At 67.3% G+C, this 14,100-nt stretch overlaps 2 protein-coding genes across 4 annotated transcripts in view; one reads left to right on the top strand and one right to left on the bottom strand.

Moving 5' to 3' along the window:
* Window positions 1–516: 516 nt before the first annotated feature.
* On the top strand, window positions 517–8,331 carry CB3H14orf180 (chromosome B3 C14orf180 homolog). 3 transcript variants are annotated; one of them, XM_049612014.1, is made up of 5 exons: window positions 517–616; window positions 4,594–4,720; window positions 6,040–6,169; window positions 7,684–7,719; window positions 8,072–8,331. In XM_049612014.1, exons 2-5 carry the CDS (start codon window positions 4,610–4,612, stop codon window positions 8,275–8,277), a joined length of 483 nt encoding a protein of 160 aa, XP_049467971.1. In that variant the 5' UTR covers window positions 517–616; window positions 4,594–4,609; the 3' UTR covers window positions 8,278–8,331. The 3 variants fall into 3 exon arrangements, with proteins under 3 accessions (XP_049467971.1, XP_049467972.1, XP_049467973.1); XM_049612015.1 differs by lacking the exon at window positions 517–616 and adding an exon at window positions 1,695–2,124; XM_049612016.1 differs by lacking the exon at window positions 517–616 and adding an exon at window positions 2,261–2,332.
* A 3,200-nt stretch (window positions 8,332–11,531) lies between these two features.
* TMEM179 (transmembrane protein 179) overlaps window positions 11,532–14,100 on the bottom strand; it is a 4,560-nt gene continuing 1,991 nt past the window's right edge. The window contains exon 5 of the mRNA XM_049611972.1: window positions 11,532–12,640. Within this exon, the coding sequence (XP_049467929.1) occupies window positions 12,461–12,640 (180 nt within the window). The 3' untranslated portion in view covers window positions 11,532–12,460. The remainder of the gene's footprint in view (window positions 12,641–14,100) is intronic.

Here is a 14,100-nt window from a genome sequence, read left to right as displayed (position 1 = left end):
GGTCCATGCTTTGCCTGCTCTTCCTGGGAACCCAGAGCAGGATGCAGGGGCGCAGGGGTGAGAAGCAGGGTGGGCGCCCTCCGCCTCGGGGCCCCACTCTGGGGCAGGGTCAGGCAGGGGCCGGACTCTGTTCACCCCAACCTCCTGCAGCCCCCACGTCACCCCACCCTCCTGCCGTCCCCACCCCCACTCCACCTCCGAGTCCAATCCACGTTCCCAAGGGCTGCCAGGCTGGAACCCACATGTGGGCCAGCAGGGCAGGGCCGGGGCACTGACCCCATATCTTGTCCGTAGGCCTGTGTTCAGGGCCTGGGACACCAGTCCCTCCTCTTCTGCCAGCGGCCTATCCGCAGGGTCACTGCTATTTCTGCCAAAGGGGAGAGGTAATTATAGCTCAGGCGGCCTGACGCAGGCCGGCCACAGACCGCCCCGCAGCGGACCAGCAGCGGCACCAGGCCAGAGCGGCAAGAGGCTGGAGGGACCGTGTCTCTCTGGGGGAAGGTGGCGGGTGGGGAGGGTGGGGGGGCGCTACGGCCAGGCCTGGGCCGGGACCACACTGACATCCTGTCACTGGAGACGCCACAGAGCCTGGCTTCACGGCCCCAGGGGGAGCCAGGTGAGATCCCAGCTCAGGGGGTGAGTAGAGGCTCACTTCCCATTTGGGAACGAAGCTGCTAGAGAAGATTCCCAGCCAGAGAAGCAGGAGAGAACCTGCCATGGGCAGGTGGGCAGGCGGGCAGGCGGGGAGGTGGACCAGCCCCCTCTGAACCCCAAGTCTTGTCTGAAAAGTGCGGGTGGTGGGTGCTCTCACTCCCTGGCGCTCTGAGCCCCCTCCTCCGTGGCCTGGCCACCCGAGGACCCCGGCCAGCCCTCCCTCTACACTCCTGCTTGAGGCGCAGCCGTCTGTGGGTCAAGCGAGGGACTTGGCCAGTTCCCACCACAAAGTTGGGGCACGGGTCTCTATGAATCTCCCCTGGTGATGAGCCAAGCACGGTCCTTTCAGAAGCCACCCGTGGCCAGGAATCTTGTCATTTTGCAGGGGCAGCAGGCTCAGGCATAGACGCCTGCCCCAAAGGCCCCCAAGGGTGCTGCTGAGGGTAGGTCAACGTGGGCACAGCCAAGCTGAGCAGGGAATGGTCTCTTACTCGGGTCATCGAGCCCCAGCCCCAGCATTCGGGACCCTCAGGGAACTGGCCCTTTTCTGAGCTGATCTGATCAGAGGAAGTCCCCATCCTGGCCCACTGTGCACGTGGGTCACCCCTCCAGTTCAGAACATGCCGCTCACTGGGCACCTACTCTGTGCAGGCATGTTATCTCCACCTTTACAACATGCTGGATGGCTTGCAAACGCCCACCATTGTACGGGGGACTGGAACTTGGGCTGGGTGACCCCCTGGGTCTCACTGTGTGGCCAGGGCTGGGGTCCACCTGCTCCCATGTGCCTGGGGCTCTCCAGGCCAAGGTCGGCCATTCCAGAGCACCCGGCAGGCACCCGGCCATCACCCTGAGCTGCTGTTGCCCCACGTCCTAATGTGCAGAGACTTGGGGGAGGGTCCTTGGGGACTGTCAGGACAGCTCCCGCTCCCCATGCCCCCGACCCCAGGCAGGAGAGCCCAGTGAGCGAGAGGCCGGCCCCGGGGGCGTCCCCAGGGGTTCTCCCCTTGCTCACATCAGAAGTGTGTGTTATCTGGGGATCTGCCAGCCTGTTCCGCGCTGTGAGTGCTGGGCTGGGGGCGGCCAGCCGGGCCCGGGAGCCCCCGCCCTCCCGCAGGGAGGCCGGCCTCAGGGTGTCTGTGGCCTCCTGTCCGCTTCTCCGGCCGGAAGAAGGTGCGGCTCGCATCTTGTGCGCTCAGCCCCCCGCCCCCGCCCCCGCCGTTCGGCCACGCCGCTCGGGGGAGGGGGAGGGCACACGGCACCCACGGCCACCGAGCCCCGCTGTGATGGCCTCCTCGGCGGCCAGACCGTCCAGAGGCCACTGCCCACTGCTGTAATGGAAACTTCTCAGCGGGCTCGTGAGCCGCGACAGCTCGGGTTCCCGCTCGGCTCCGGGCTCCGATCAGCCGCGGGTGGGGGGCCAGGCAGGTGGGCGAGCCACCCGGAGGTGCGGCGCCTGCAGGAGCCCAGGTGGGCATGTGTACGCGGTGTGGGCACGCACGGGGGTGTGGGTGTGTGGCGCGTACGTGTGGGGAGCCGTGCGTGTATGTGGTGTGCGCACGGGGGGGGGGGGGGGGGGGGGGGGGCGCCGGCCTCTGTGCGGGGACGTCCTGCCACAGTTCTCCCACCTGCACCAACCCCAGGGGCCCCTGGAGGAGGTGTCTGTCACCAGCCCCAGGTGAGCGGGGGGAGCCCAGGCCTCTCACTGGAGATGGGCCGGGGCGCAAGGAGACCCTCAGCTTGCCCAGGGCTACGGGACCGGCCAGGTCCTCCGTGGCCTGAACCCCAGGGTCCAGCGGGTGGACAGGCACAGCGCGGGGTGGGAGGGGTGACAGGGAGCCGGCGTGGCTGCTGACCTGGCCGCCCGCCACAAGGTCAGAGCTGAGGAAGGCCCCTTCCCCACGCAGGACTGCACTACACGGGGGGGTCTCAGAGGGACCCCCGGCGAGGACGGAGACACCTGCAGGCAGTGGGTGGTCAGTGGGCGTGGGGAGGAGTGGGGCACAGAGTGGGGCGCACGGCCCGGCCCCGGGTTGTGGGGGGAGGGAGTGACAAGCCTACCGGGTGGTCACAGAGCAACGGCAGGTCAGGTGGCCCAGCCCGGGGGGCTCGGTGCCGTCGGAGGCGTTGGGCCAGGCTGGAACTGGCCTGGCCCGCCTCACACACGCCCAGAGGTCGGCGGGAGAGGCGAGCCGGGGCCGGGTGCAGAGGCTCAGCCCCTGTGGGCCAACCCCCACCCTCTGCGGGGACTTGATGCACAGCCTCGGCCAGACCTGCGCTCCTGCAAGGGAGGGCGGGAGGGCCTGAGGCTCCCCGCTCAGCACCCCGGGCCCACCTGGCCTGGAGCAGGAGATCTGGGGACTCAGCAGGAGATCAGCGTCCTGCGGCCCACCTGTGCCCAGCCAGGCAGGCCCCCACCAGAGACAAGGCTCCAGCCACCGGCAGGACCCGTCCCAACGGGGCTCTGAGACCTGGCAGGCCTCAGTTTCCCCACCGCCAGGGAGAAGCAAGTGTGGCCTCAAGAAGGTCAGAGGCTGTTGCCCCAGAAGGCCCGCCCTGAGGGGGTGGGGGGAGGGGAGCGGCGGTGACACACTGCAGGCCCCAGGCCTGAGCTATTTTCCACCCTTTATCACCCATCTGTCACGAGCGGCCTCAGAGTGGAGAGCACTCGTGTTACACACTGTCGCTGCCAGAGGCCCGAGGGTGGGGGCCTGCCGGGCGGCCGGAGGAGGCCCGCGGTGGGGCAGGAGGGGGTACCAAGAGCAGTCTTCACCTCCCCCTGTGCTACGGGGTAGGGAAACTGAGGCCCAGGGCAGTCACGCTGTTGAACAAGGTCACCGGGCCAAAGAAGGACAGAGCCCAGGACTCCAGCAAAGGCCCCTGCTTCCTCTCGGAGGAAATGACATTTAAGGGGGAGCCGGAGCCGGAACAAGACCGCCCGTGGGGCGAGGCCAGCGGGGCAGGGGCAGCGGGCAGCCAGAGGGCAGGGGGACCGCCCAGCGGCAGACGGCGGCCCAGGCAAAGGCACTTGGCCAGAGAAGGCCCAGCGCCCCCGAGAGCCGCAGGGAAAGGGCACATCCCCCAGAAAGTCCTCGCTGCCCTCGTAGGGGTGGGGCGGCCCCAGAGGCAGGGACCCCCATCCCCGGTGTCCGGGTGGCCAGGGAAGCCCCGCGTCCATTTCCCCATATGTGCAATGAGGGGTGGGCCCGCCCGGGCCCCTCACTCCCAGTGCCCTCAAAGGACTAATGCTCGATGCCTGGCTTCACCTGCACGGGTGCCTGGCGGGGTCTGTGCCCGGAGAAGGGCTGGGGAAGGTCTCAAAAGTCAAGAGCCCTTCAAAGTCTGCAAAAGAAAACCCACGTGAGAAGGGCCACAGGTAGGGACGACAGGCGCTTAGCAATCACAGGCTCACAGGTGGGAGCGGGGAGGCTCCCACCTGACACCTGATAAGTAAGCGAGTTAAACCTGGGACAGAGAGGGAGGGACAGAGAGGGAGGGAGACGGAGACAGAGTCTGTGCAGAACCGAGGGGCCGCCCCACCAGCCCGAACCCCTCAAGGAGGACGGGACCCTCCGGAGCAGCGCCCCCAGCCCCACGGAACCCCAACAGTGCCGGCCCTTCGCTCACCCCCAGAGTCTCCCCCACGAAAGGGGGAAGCAAGAGCTTTATTGCAACTTTACCCGAGGCCTCAGAACAGTGTGAGGACAAGAATAAAATGCAAACTTCCTGCCCACCCAGTATCGGAGGCTGGCTGTAAATTACGGACGGCAGCCTGTGGGACGTTAGGCAGCTGTGAAAGCTGACGATGAGGGACCCTGTGGCCACCGGGGAGGGTGCAGCCGCGTCTCCTCGTGGGCGGGGCTGACAGGAGAATCCCCTCCGGAATTCTACTCCTACCAGGGTCGCTTGTACAATAAGCAACGTCTTCGCTTGTCTTAGGACCATGCTCCGATAAATGAGGACTGCAGGGCAGACCTTGAGCCCCGACTCCCGGCCAGAGACGCGACATCAGACCAGAAAGAATGAAGAGGCCGCTCCGAGCTCGACGGAGCCAGGGGCAGGGAGGGTAAGGCAGGGTCCCGGACAAGCCCCCATCCCAGGCTCAGCCATCTGGGCTTCTGCTGGGGCGGGAAGGGGGAGCAGGGGCGGGAGGCTCGGTCCCTGCCCTTGCCCTGAGCTGTCCCCGGCCCCAGGGGAGGAATCACCGGGGTGGGGAGTTCTCCAAAGGTGTGGTCTGGCAGAGAGGGCTGGAGCCTCGCAGGGTGGGACACAGCAGAGGTGCACGGCCAGGGCGGAGGGCGGCGTGCAGTCTGCAAGGGCAGGGAGGGCGGGCCGGGAGGTCTGCACAGGGAGAGACAGCGGATGAGGCAGAGGAAGCAGGAGCCACGGAGGGCTCTGGAGCGAGGCAGCAGCAAGTCTGGATGCTTCCCTGGCAAGGTCCCCTCGCAGCCCAGGGAGGAGGGTGTATGAGTAGGGGAGGAGGGGGTGGAGAGAGGAGGGCCAGGGTGTCCTGTGAGGGTGCAGGTGCGGAAGCCCAGGCCAGGGCAAAGTGGGAACCAACTTCAGACCCGGGTCCTGACCTAATGTCGGTGCTCACCGCCAGGCCGGGCAGGCCGCAGGCACAGGCGTCCCAACCGACGAGAGGGGACAGCCACGAGCTGGGCCAAACCCCAGGACTAGGTGGGTCTCGTGTGCCCCCCAGAAGGCCGGCAGCAGGCTCTGTGCCACCAGGGCCCCCCAGCCGGGAGCCACTGAGCAAGGGGCCTGCCTGGGCTCAGAACAGCCTGTTGTGGCCAGTTTACAGATGGAAACACTGAGGCTCAGAGCAGTCCGGTAACTCTACTTTCCAAACTCATTGTGGGTGGGAGGGTGGCCCCTGGGCGGGCCCCTGTGTCCAGGCTCCGTCCGTCCCCAGCCCCGGTCTCATGCTCAGATCCGTCACCCCGTCCACGGGGGAGTGACAGAGGCCCGCTGTGTGACCCACGCCAGGTACTGACCTCGAACAGGCCTGGCTCGGGGCAGGGGGACAGCGGCGGGCATGAGCGTGCTGGGACTCAGTGAGGTTTTGTGTGGGCGGCTCGGCCGTGAAGACAGGCCTCGGTGGATATTCAGTTACCATCGTCCTCATCACGACCGACCCGTAAAAGTTGTTACAGACACCATCGGGACTGGTGACCAGGAGACACGGGCCTGTGCGGCCACGGACCGCAGCCGTGGCACCACTAAAGCCTCCGTCCTTTGGGCCGGCCCCGATGGCTTTGTTCCAGGCCCCACCGGTCACCCGGGGGGCTGGGGCTGGGGCTGGAGGTGGGGCGGTCCACAGGGGGCACCTCGTCTCCCGCGCCCCGGGGGCTCACGGCTCCCCTCTGCGTCCCCCCCCCCCAGGAGGGCTACAAGAGGTGTCCCCCCTCCATCCTGAGGCAGAGCCGGCCGGAGCGCCGCAGCCGTGGGGCCGAGCCACAGAAGACCGCCAGGCACGTGCGGTTCCGGGAGCCCCCGGAGGTGGCCGTCCACTGTAAGGGCAGAACGCGGCCAGCAGGCCCGGGGACAGGTGGGGCGGGGGGACACGTGTCCTGGGACCCGCAGAAGGCCCTCTGAAGGGACCCCGATGACCCCAACGAAACCCGGGCCCACGGGTCAGTCTGCACACAGAGTAACAGTCAACAGAACAGCAAGTGGCAGGAAAACAGTAAACCCACAGCTGCCCAAATCGCTACCGTCCTCTGGAGGGAAGGCCGGTGGGCGGGCGTCCCCAGCGGCCCACCCGCTCCTCCCTGCGGCGCCCCTCAGCTGCTCCCACCGCCGTCCGCCTCCCAGCCCCAGCCCCAGAGCCCCTCACCGCCGCCGCCCTCCCCGCCCCCGGCCCACCTCACGCCTGCTTCGGCCCTTCCCTCGGGACCGGCCCCTGTGTCCGCTGGCTGCACCGGGTGGCCACGGACTTAGAGGCTTCGAGCAAGCCACAGTGATTATCGCAGTGACCCCACGGGTCAGGGGCGTGGACCCGGTGTAGCCTGTGCTCTGCTCAGGCCTGGCTCTCCGGGCTGCCGTCCAGGTGTGGCCCGGGACTGCCTCTCATCTGAGGCCTGCGTCCGTCCCAAGCTCACTTGCCGTTTGCAGAAGTGGATTCCTTGCAGCTCTACAACTCAGCAGCTGCACCTCTGAGAGCAGCACCAGGCCCTCCCTCCGCTCCTGATTAGGTCGGGCCCACCCAAGATAATCTCCCTTTGGAGGGGACTCCAAGTCAGCTGACCGGGGCCTGCATCTCAGCTGCAGAATCCTTTCCCCTTCGCTTTATTCTCTTGGGTAGAAGCAAGTCACGGGCCCCAACCGGGGAGGGGACGACACAAAAACGGGGACAGTAGGGAGCTAGGAATCAAGGGGGCGTCTTACATTCTGCCCACCACAGCCCCCCAGGCAAGACCTCACTTCCTGAGACCTGCCGAGCTGTGGATGAAACTCTCTGCCCGACACGTGTTAGGGTCTCCCTGGATGGCCCGTCACGAGCATCCCGGCCCGGCCCCATTCCTCTCCCGATGCCGGGGGCCTCTTGCAAGGCTCCTCCTGCCTGCTCTTCGCCCCCAGCCCCCTGGCCTCCGCGCTCACCCCCAGGAGCCTTCCAACGGCTCTCTATGGATGGGGCACCGGGGCCCAGGCGGTCCGGGGGTGGTCGGGGCCCCCCCAGGAGACTGGGCAGGATGGGAGTGAGGGTCCTCTACAGGCTCCCCCCCCCAGCCACCCGTGGGGTCACCACACCCCACATTGCACAGGCCATGAGAACAGCACCCAGCCTCTCGGGGTCCCCGAGCCCCGGAAGCTTGAACCTGGGGCAGCGAGGCTGGGACAGACCCTGGAGGGCCCTGCACTTTCCCCTTGTGAAACGGGGTGGCTGTGTCCGACCCGGCCCTTCTCAGGCTCCTTTGGGGGGTGGGCGTGGCACACGAGGCCCTGAGGGCGCGGGGCAGGCTGAGGTCGTGTGCGCCCCCAAGCCGGGGCCTGCCCGCCCAACCGCGTCTCCATTCTCCTCCGCAGACATCGCCAGCAGGGAGTCCACTACGGCCACCAAGGGTGAGTCTGAGCCCTCCCCACACCCCCACACCCCGTGCCCAGGCCACGCTCGCCACACCCCCGGTGCCTCCAGCAGGTCCCCCCCCTCAGCCCCTGACACACACGGTTGGCAACAGCACCCCTCTGGGGTCCTGCCCCCTTACTCCTGTCCCAAGGGAGGGTGCCAGAGGCAGGGCCAACAGAGGCCCCAGGCAGGGGTGGGAGATGGACGGCGGCGGGGGGGGGGGGATGCTCCACACCCCATGGGGACCACGGGGGGCACCCGGGGACCCACCACCCTCCCTGCAGCCTCCCCGCCAGCCCCGGAGGAGCAGGGAGCCCCAGGCTCACCCGGGGCCCCCTCCGCCCCCAGCGCTCGGCCGGCCCAGGTCCCGCGGCGGCTCCCTGCTCCTGCGGCTGTCCGTGTGTCTCCTGCTGGTGCTCATGCTGGGTCTGTACTGCGGCCGGGCCGAGCGGGTGACACTGGCCCTCGAGGACCTCCGGGCCCGGCTCCTCGTGCTTGCCCTGCGCCTGAGGCACACGGCCGTCACCTGCTGGCACCGCCTGCTGCAGCTGTGACCGCGGCCAGATGCTCGCCCCCACCCCCCACGGCCCCCGTCGTGCAGGGCAGGAGCCCCCCTGGTGTCTGGGGGCTCCCGGTGGGGGAGGGGGGCCCGGAGCCCTGGCTCTGGAGCAGCAGGCAGCCCACCCATCCAGTCAGGGCCCCGCTTGTATGTGTTGGGGTCCACCGTGAGGTTCTACCAGAAAACCGATTCCTCTGCCTGCTTCGGGCCCCAGAGAGCCCTCACCCCAGTGGGAACTCTCCGTATCCTTGGGCCAGGCCCGGAGGCGGACGCGTGGGGCCCCTTGAAGACAGGGACACCGGCCCTGTGCCCGCGAGACCCCTCGGAGGTAAAACTGGACCTTGCTGCTTGGGGCTTGTGGGGCCTGGACCTCAAAACCCCGCGGAGGCACACGGGTCTGGCTGTTGGCGTGGGGCCCTCCCCACCGCGGCCGCGTGCGTGCAGGGCGGGGCCTGGCCTCTCCCCTTGGTGCTGGTGGTGGGGCCCCAGCCTCTGGGCCCAGGTCTGACCCCGAGGCCCCAGGGACCCTCTCGTGCCCCGGGGGAAACATGTGCCGCCCGCGACCTCCGCCGTCCACCCGGAGCGGCCGAGAGGCAGCCCGCTCTGCCCGGACCCCCACCGCCTCCGGAGCACGGCGCGTGCGCCCGGACCCCAGGTGGTGCCACACGCCAGCCACAGTGCCTCTGAGTCCCGTGACCCTGTGCAGACACCGTGCCATCGCTGGTGCTGCAAGGCCATGGGGACCCGTGTGGTCCGGACCCCCGCCTGGAGGGGGGCCTGGGAAAAGCGGGGAGGCCCGTGGTCAGACACCAGGAGGGACTGCCAGGAAGACGCCATCTCCCGCAGCAACCCGCAGACAAGCGTCCACGGGACGGCCAGTGCCGTGCCGCTCCTTCCCGGGGTGACGCTAGAAGTGCCTGTCCCCATTACCAAAGTGGGGACACACTGGTTTTCTATTAAAACGCACTGCCACCTGTTTTATTAGTCTGGGGGTTTTTACCCAAAGGAGCGAAACGGGGACCATTTGCTATGGAATTGGCTTCATCGGCTAAAGCAGAGGTGGGGGCAGTGGGGAAGCCTTTTCTGCCGGGCCTCAGGGGCTGGGGCGGTGGTTACAGGGTTCGGGATTCAGGGTCCCGGGTGGAGAGGAGGGGCCGGTCTCCAGAAGCAGGAGCCGACAGGGGCCATGGTGGGGGGAGGACCCCAGCCCTCAGGGACCATCCGGGGTCACAGCTGGTTCTAGCACGACCAGGGTGGTTACCACCTCCCGCAGCAGCCCAGCCCTCCCCCCAGGACCCCACCTCACCTCACCCCAGCCCCCGAAGAGGACGGGCAGATTACTACCCATATTCCAGATGGGGAAACTGAGGCTCAGAGAGGTAGATCACATGTCCAAGCCCGTGGGGGGGGGGCACAAGCCTCAGGCTCAGCCCCTCGAGCCCTGGTCCCGCCCTGGGGCAGTCCCGCCATGAGGCGTGAGGCAGTCCCCTCCTCACAGCCACTGCTCTCGGCCAAGAGCCCGTGACGGCAAAGACATCCCGGGTCCGGAGGGCCCACAGGCCATGAGCACCTGCTTTGGGGAGACCACTGCTCAGGCTGTGCACACCCTGAGAGGTCCAAAATCCCGCGTCCAGCCGTGCGCCCCGGGAAGCCCCGGAGCCCGCGTGGACGCGAAGGTCCGAAACCGGAGAGGCCCGGCCCTCATCCCGGCAAGGTTCTGAAGCGACAGGAACAAACACAAGGCAGTTTTTACATCGTAGGAGCGGACGAAACACCGGAAACCAGGACGCTGAAGGTGGATGGAGGTTGGGGCCGGGGGCGCAGAGGCTCCATTGTCCACAACAAGGCTCAGGACTTTGTGTTTATTTGGACGTTGAACAACAGACACACCAGGCTTAAGAATCATTACTTTCGGTTTTCGTCAGGAGTGGAGTTAAGACAAAGATGTCTGTTATCCACGCGCAGCTGGGAGAAGCAGAAGCGATCGGGGGGGCCCTTCCTGCCCAGCCCTGGGGGACCCAGCTGTCCCCTCCCTGGAAGCCCCCCGCCGGCCTGACACGGGTCTGTGCCAGCGACAACCCCACTCTACCAGTGACACCTGCAGGTAAGTGGGCGCGCGTCTCCCCTAGCCTGACCGAGGGGAGGCCCCAGACCGGGCCGGGCGCTCCAGGAGCGGCAGCTGCCAAGGGCGGGCCCAAACCTGCCGTGGACCCTGGGGCTCCAGGAGGCCACGTCCCGCCCCCGCTCCTCTGCCCCGGGGCCTGGCTGTTGCTGGGAGCAGAGCGGAGCGCTCAGGGGCTGGAGAGGGTCCCCTCAGCTCGTGCATGAGGGCGGAGCTGAGACCAGATGGGCTTGGGGGCCTCAGTTCTCCCAAAACAGCTCCCCCAGCAACCCAGCTGCTCTGTCTGACATTCTCGGCCGGGCCGAGCGCCTCTGAGATGCCAGGAGGTGACGGGAGGCCTCCCTTCCCTGGCCCAGGCTGCCTGCCCCACTCGGCACCTCGCCCCGGGCCCGCATCCGTGGCCTGGGGATGATCCGTGCCCCCATGTGGGAGACCAAACCAGCCCCTGGCAGCGCGAGGCATGGATGCGGGGAGCCAGGCGTCTCCTTCCCTGGAGGGTGGGGAGCAGCAGGAGGGTCAGCCCGGGAGACGAGAACGGGGTGCCCCACTCCTGCAGAGGAGCACTGCGTGCAGATGTGGAAGCCGGGGAGCCCCGCGAGGAGCGGGGTCCACAGCCCAGCAGCGCAGGTGGCTCATCACTGAGCTCTGGGGTCACGGGTCCCCCCGGCTCCTCCACCTGCCCCCGTGTGGACGGGGTCATGCCCTCTGGCGGCCTCAGTGCTCCAGGCTCCGTCCATCAGACGGGAAGGCAGCCCCTCCACCGGGGGGGGCTGGGGGCACAGGGGGCGTCCCGGTGGACGAAGGCCAGAGGAGCCGCTGTGTCCTCACCAGCCCTGACGTCTGCTCACACCTTGCGGCACGCACGCACTCACGCTCACGGTTGTGCACACACATTCCCATCCATGCTCACACACTCGTGTGTGCACATGCACGTGCTCACATTCCTGCGCACACTCACTCACACTTGTGAATGTGAGCTCACGTAGAGCTACACGCTCACACACTCACACCTTCCCGTGCACTTCCATGCGTGTGCACACGCTCGTGTCACACACGCACTAATATCACACAGACACATCCACACGCTCACATGCACTCACACGCTCACCCAGACGCCTACAGTGGCACCTGCCCCACCCCATCCTCCCTAGGGGGCGCTGTGCCCCTAGGACCGTGTCCCCGCCTCCCCCACCTCCCCACCCTGTGACACAAACGTTGGGGCCCGAGGAGCCTCCAGGCAGGGCCACCCGGGGCTCCCCCGGCAAGTCCCATGGCAGAGGACGAGGGGCACCGGGCGCGGGCCCCCAGCCCTGACACCACGGCCACTTTCCAGGACACCCACACAGCCACCACCTGACTCAGGGCAACACCACTGCCCTATGCTTTTGACGCTGAGACCAGGCCTGGCCACCTGAGCACCACGAAGCAGGAGCACAGGGAACCGGGCCCTGCGGCAGGGGCGGGGGGTGCAGGGCCAGAAGGTGGGGAACACACTGCCGGAGAGCTCCCTCCTGCACCCACCCCCCAGCTCCCAGGCCACAGAAGTCTTGGCCCACACACTGCTCAGGAGCAAGGGACAAGAGCGACACGTGGTCCTCGTGGGCTGGGGTCACTCTGGGGACGCAGGCTGCCCGACAGAATCGCACACAGAATCACACCCGGGCAAGCCGGCAAGGTGATGGAGATGGCACCCAGCCGTGGCGTGCAGGCGAGCCCTACGGCAGAGGTGCCCTAGAGTCTGGACCCCCGCTCAGCAGGCCTGCCCGGCCAGCGCCCCCCGGAAAAGCCGGCCGTGCAAGCACGGAGCCCGGAAGAGGCCCCTGCGTGGCCCTGAGGGCCGGCGCCCACCCGGGGCAGCCGCCACGCTCAGGGTGGGGGTGGGGGGGCTCGGTGAGCGGGCTCACTCACTTTGCACGGTGCCGAGGGGGGACATGCAAGGCGAGGGGCAGGTGGGGCCAGGCAGGGCCCCCCGCTGCTCCCCCAGGTGGGGCTGTGAGCCCCGGGGCGAGGCGGGGGTTGGGGGGGGCATCTGGGGGCCGGGCTCCCCCGCCCGCACCTAGATGACCGCGCTCTTCTCCTCCTGGAAGGAGGTGCGGGGGGTCGGCCTGGCCAGCAGCAGCTCCTTCTCGTGGACCAGGCTGTCCAACAGGTCCTCCTGGCGGTAGTTGTGGTAGACTTTCAGGAAAGCCAGGATGGTGACGGCCAGCCAGGCCAGCCACGAGGCCCAGAGGCCGAACTACACAGAGGGCAGAGGCAGGGTCAGGAGGCCGGCCGGCCCGCAACCCCCCTGCCCCGGGGTCCGCCTCGCCTCCTCCCCCACACGCCCATCCCTCCCTGGCATCTGGCGGCCTGCCCTCTGAACCCCGAGCTGCACGATGCTTTTGGGGGTCTGCCCACCCTCGCCCCCAGGCAGCCCAGCCCACCCGGCCCCAAGGAGAGCCCGCCCATGACAGAGTCACCTCCAGCTGCTGGGGTGAATTGACCTTTATCGGCTTCTCCCAAACAGCTGAAGGAGAAACAATTTAACGGAACCAGGCCTGAGCCACAGGCAACAGATCCTCATGTCAGGTTGTCACCAGACTCAGCTCGCGCCTTCCTAATCTAATTGGCGCAAGTAGCCCCGAAGCATTTTCCATTCCATCTTCGTGAAGGAGTCTCTGGTGCTTTCAGCTCATGTCAGCAAAGAACCTTGGACCCACCAGATGTGCCGCCCCCCAGCGGGCTCCTCTCCAAAGGAAGAGTCCTCAGATCAGCCACGGGCCCATGTGAGCCCTGAGAGGCCAGTCTGGGGTCCAAACATGGACCTGGATGCCAGCAAGCCCTGCCCAGGGCTGGAAGGAGCCAACCCCACCTGCGCACCCCGCAGCAGTGTTGTCTGCCTAGACACAAATGTGGACTCAGACACAGACCCTCACTGACCCCTGACAAGCCCCAACACACCTGTATCCCAGCCAATGCGTCCCCAGAGAGGCACCGGGTCTCCTGGAGGCCAGGCAGGGGGAGGGTCTCTGCCCCCCCACACCGTTCCTCAGACATGGCATCTGCTTCCCCTGGCCAGGCAGTAACCACAAGCCCCCCAGCATCTATCGGAGGGTCCCCGCTCCAAGCGCCCTGCCCCGGACTGCAGACCAGGGATCTGATGCCTGGTTTCCTTTCCTGGCACACAGCCACTCCCTCACCCCCTGAACCTCACTTCCGCAGTTAGCTCACGCTGGCCCCTCCTCCTAGGAGCCCAATGCCTCACCCCTCTCCACATCCACCTGCGAGAACCCTCACTCAGTCTCTGAGATCCAGCTCTTCCAACCCCTCCTCCAGGAAGCCTTCCCGACTATACCACTCACTCAGCTGTATCTCCGTTGCTTGGCCCCATCCTCGACCTCCCCTGGATGAGAGCGAGAGCGTTTGGAGACAGTCTGTGTATCCGGTGTATTCAGCAGTGAATGGAATCCTCCCCACGATGCATGCTTCCCTGCCTAGCAGAACAGCCCCGCCTACCCGGCACCCCCTCCCACCAGAACAGCCCCGCCTACCTAGCAGCCCCTCCTACCTGAACATCCCCGCCTACCCGGCAGCCCTTCCTACCAGAACAGCCCCGCCTACCCGGCAGCCCCGCCTACCAAAGCAGCCTTGTCTACCTGGCAACCAGTGTCTCCTACCTGAACATCCCCGCCTACCCGGCAGCCCCTCCTACCAGAA

Source organism: Panthera uncia, assembly GCF_023721935.1.
Source record: "Panthera uncia isolate 11264 chromosome B3 unlocalized genomic scaffold, Puncia_PCG_1.0 HiC_scaffold_1, whole genome shotgun sequence".
NCBI classification, from domain to species: Eukaryota; Metazoa; Chordata; class Mammalia; order Carnivora; family Felidae; genus Panthera; species Panthera uncia.
Note: the sequence above shows the minus strand (reverse complement) of the source record. Positions and strands in the feature narration are given on the sequence as shown.

Excerpts from the sequence above, each read along its gene's own strand:
- CB3H14orf180 (XM_049612014.1), top strand. The coding sequence starts at position 4,610 with ATGAGGACTGCAGGGCAGACCTTGAGCCCCGACTCCCGGCCAGAGACG. Across the intron at positions 4,721-6,039 it reads CGGAGCCAGGGGCAGGGAGG|GAGGGCTACAAGAGGTGTCC; the intron begins GTAAGGCAGGGT and ends CCCCCCCCCCAG. Across the intron at positions 6,170-7,683 it reads CCCGGAGGTGGCCGTCCACT|ACATCGCCAGCAGGGAGTCC; the intron begins GTAAGGGCAGAA and ends TCTCCTCCGCAG.